Source organism: Aptenodytes forsteri, unplaced genomic scaffold, assembly GCF_000699145.1.
Source record: "Aptenodytes forsteri isolate BGI_AS27 unplaced genomic scaffold, ASM69914v1 Scaffold387, whole genome shotgun sequence".
Taxonomy (NCBI): domain Eukaryota; kingdom Metazoa; phylum Chordata; class Aves; order Sphenisciformes; family Spheniscidae; genus Aptenodytes; species Aptenodytes forsteri.
Window position 1 is genome coordinate 1130099 of NW_008795368.1, and position 2418 is coordinate 1132516.

General features: G+C 39.7%; 1 protein-coding gene across 2 annotated transcripts in view; it reads right to left on the bottom strand.

The window, feature by feature from the left end:
- Positions 1–772: 772 nt before the first annotated feature.
- The window catches only part of TBCA (tubulin folding cofactor A), a 32318-nt gene continuing 30672 nt past the window's right edge, over positions 773–2418 (bottom strand). For both annotated transcript variants that reach the window (XM_009280298.2, XM_009280297.2), the window contains exon 4: positions 773–1965. In XM_009280298.2, coding sequence (XP_009278573.1) covers positions 1885–1965 — 81 coding nt within the window. In that variant the 3' untranslated portion in view covers positions 773–1884. The remainder of the gene's footprint in view (positions 1966–2418) is intronic.

The following is a 2418-nucleotide window of genomic DNA, read 5'->3' on the forward strand; positions in this document are numbered from 1 at the left end:
AAGCCATACCACAATTCCTTCAGCCACTATAGGTCATGCTTCTGTTTACCTTTCATGCTGACCTGCATTTCTTGTGGTACTCGGCAACTGCACATCATTTTTCTGTGGGTTTGTTTTCCAGAAGTGCGTATTCTTTCTTGTGAAGAGTAATTTTTGTTTTAAATTCTGCTTTACCCAGCAGATTTGACACCTCCCCACACCTCCTTTTCAGCTCAGCATTTATTTACCACATTCCACTCAATGGCCGCAAGCATAGAGTTACTGTTACGCTGACTGCAGCTGGTCAGCTAAGACATGCAATCTGCTCTGTCCACTCCAGCTACCTTTCCTGGTGAAGGTCCACAGAAGAAGCTGGCTGAAATGAGTATTCAAACACAGATGTTCTTCTCAGGAGCAGTTCATTTGTGCTGTGAACCGGGCAGTGTCTATTTGGCAGTTACGTGCCTAGGACACAATGCTGGTAAGAAGGTGTGCATGTACTCTTACGAAACCATAGTAGTGTCACAAAAGGTTTCACCTCTTAGCACTGTCTAATACTGGTCTGGGGTCACTTCAAAAGTAGATTATTCTGCAGTCAATCAGAAATCTTGTGGTGTTGACAATCCATCAGAGCAGTGCTTATTACTGTATATAGTAATAAGAGTAGACTTATTACTCTCAATGTGCTTAAAGTACACAAATAGAGGTACTGAAACTGCAGTTTACCCAAACTTATTACTCTCAGTGTGCTTAAAGTACACAGAGGTACTGAAACTGCAGTTTACCCAAACTCAGGCAAATTAACAAAAAAATTTATTGAGAGTATTCAATATAGCACCACACAAAAGGTACACTGTGCTTTGTGTTGCCTTTAAGGAACATGCCAGAACACTTTCAAACTAGAAAAACTAATGTAAAAAGCTTTCTTGTTCATCAGCAGAGCTTACTGTTTGCTGTTTAGAGGAGCTATTCTGAAAGAACCACAGCTTTTGTACATAATGTTTTAATGGTCTTCCAAGCAGATTAAGCATTGTTCCCTTACCCATTAGTTCTCTTTCATCTTCTGGGGTTTGAGCTTTGTTCTAAAAAAAAAAACCAAACTCACTTAGGTCAAGGTGCTTTCTGGAAAAGCATTCAGTCCAGAACTCTTACCAGCAGATCCAACTGACAACATACTAGTCAGCTGCTAAATTCTGTTTCTTGAAAAAGTAACAGAATTTTGATCAATCGTAATTGTGCGAATTGAGCTCTACAAATCAACCCCAGGCAAACTGAGAAAGATTTGGAATCAGCTCTTAATTCTGTCTTGGGCTCAAAGATAAACAAGTAGTACATACTTGATAAAATTACAGATAAATTGCATCATAGAAAAAAGATGGGTGACTTTTGAAGAAGGGTCATTTAGTCCATCTCATTTTTCAGTACAGATTGTTATGCTATAATGGCTTGAAATTACTTACAAGGTGCGTCTAAAGCCCATGGCAGGGGGGTTGGAACTAGATGAATCTTTAAGGTCCCTTCCAACCCAAACCATCCTATGGTTCTATTTCATTCTAAAATATTTATTGGTCCCTCACATTCCTTACATAGCTGAACTTTGTTTCTTAGCCTGAATTGTTCAGAATAAGTTCTGTGTATTAGCTATTACACTATTACACTTACATTAAATCGGCTTTATTTTTCCTTTTTGTAATTGAGGTGAACTGGAAATGTTTCTATTTTGCCTGAATATGGACCACACAGATGTTTCAGAACATCCTTTATTTGATGCATCTTGCAGTTAGAGAAAGGCCAGTTTGCATAAAGGGAACCTTAGCAAGTCAACAGTAGTAATAGAGCCATAGTCAAATGAAAGTGTGGAATGGACCCAGTGCTAATGCATATAAAGGGAGTACTGAAAAACTTCTAGGATTCCAGCTTCACTGACTCCAGTATGGAACGTGCTTCTTTATACTCTTCGGCTTCTTCCAATTCTTTTTCATTTTCCTGGAATCAAAAACAAAATTTTTGAGTACTTTGAAAATAATTGACATGGGATTAAATTTAAGAAGGTAACTATGAAAAAATACTGGTAACAACAGACGAGAAGGCTGAGGTACTCAACAACATTTTTGCCTCAGTCTTCACTGGCAATCTCTCTTCCCACACCTCTCAAGTGGATGGACCACAAGACAGGGACTGGAGGTCCCTCCCACTGTAAGGGAAGATCAGGTTTGAGACCACCGACCACCCCTGAACATACATAAGTCTATGGGACCTGATGAGATGCATCCTAGAGTCCTGAGGAAATTGGCTGATATAGTTGCCAAGCCACTCTCCATGATACTTGAAAAGTCATGGCAGTCAGGTGAAGTTCCTGGTGACTGGAAAAAGGGAAACATTGCACCCATTTTTAAAAAGCATAGGAAGGAGGACCCTGGGAACTACCGACCTGTCAGC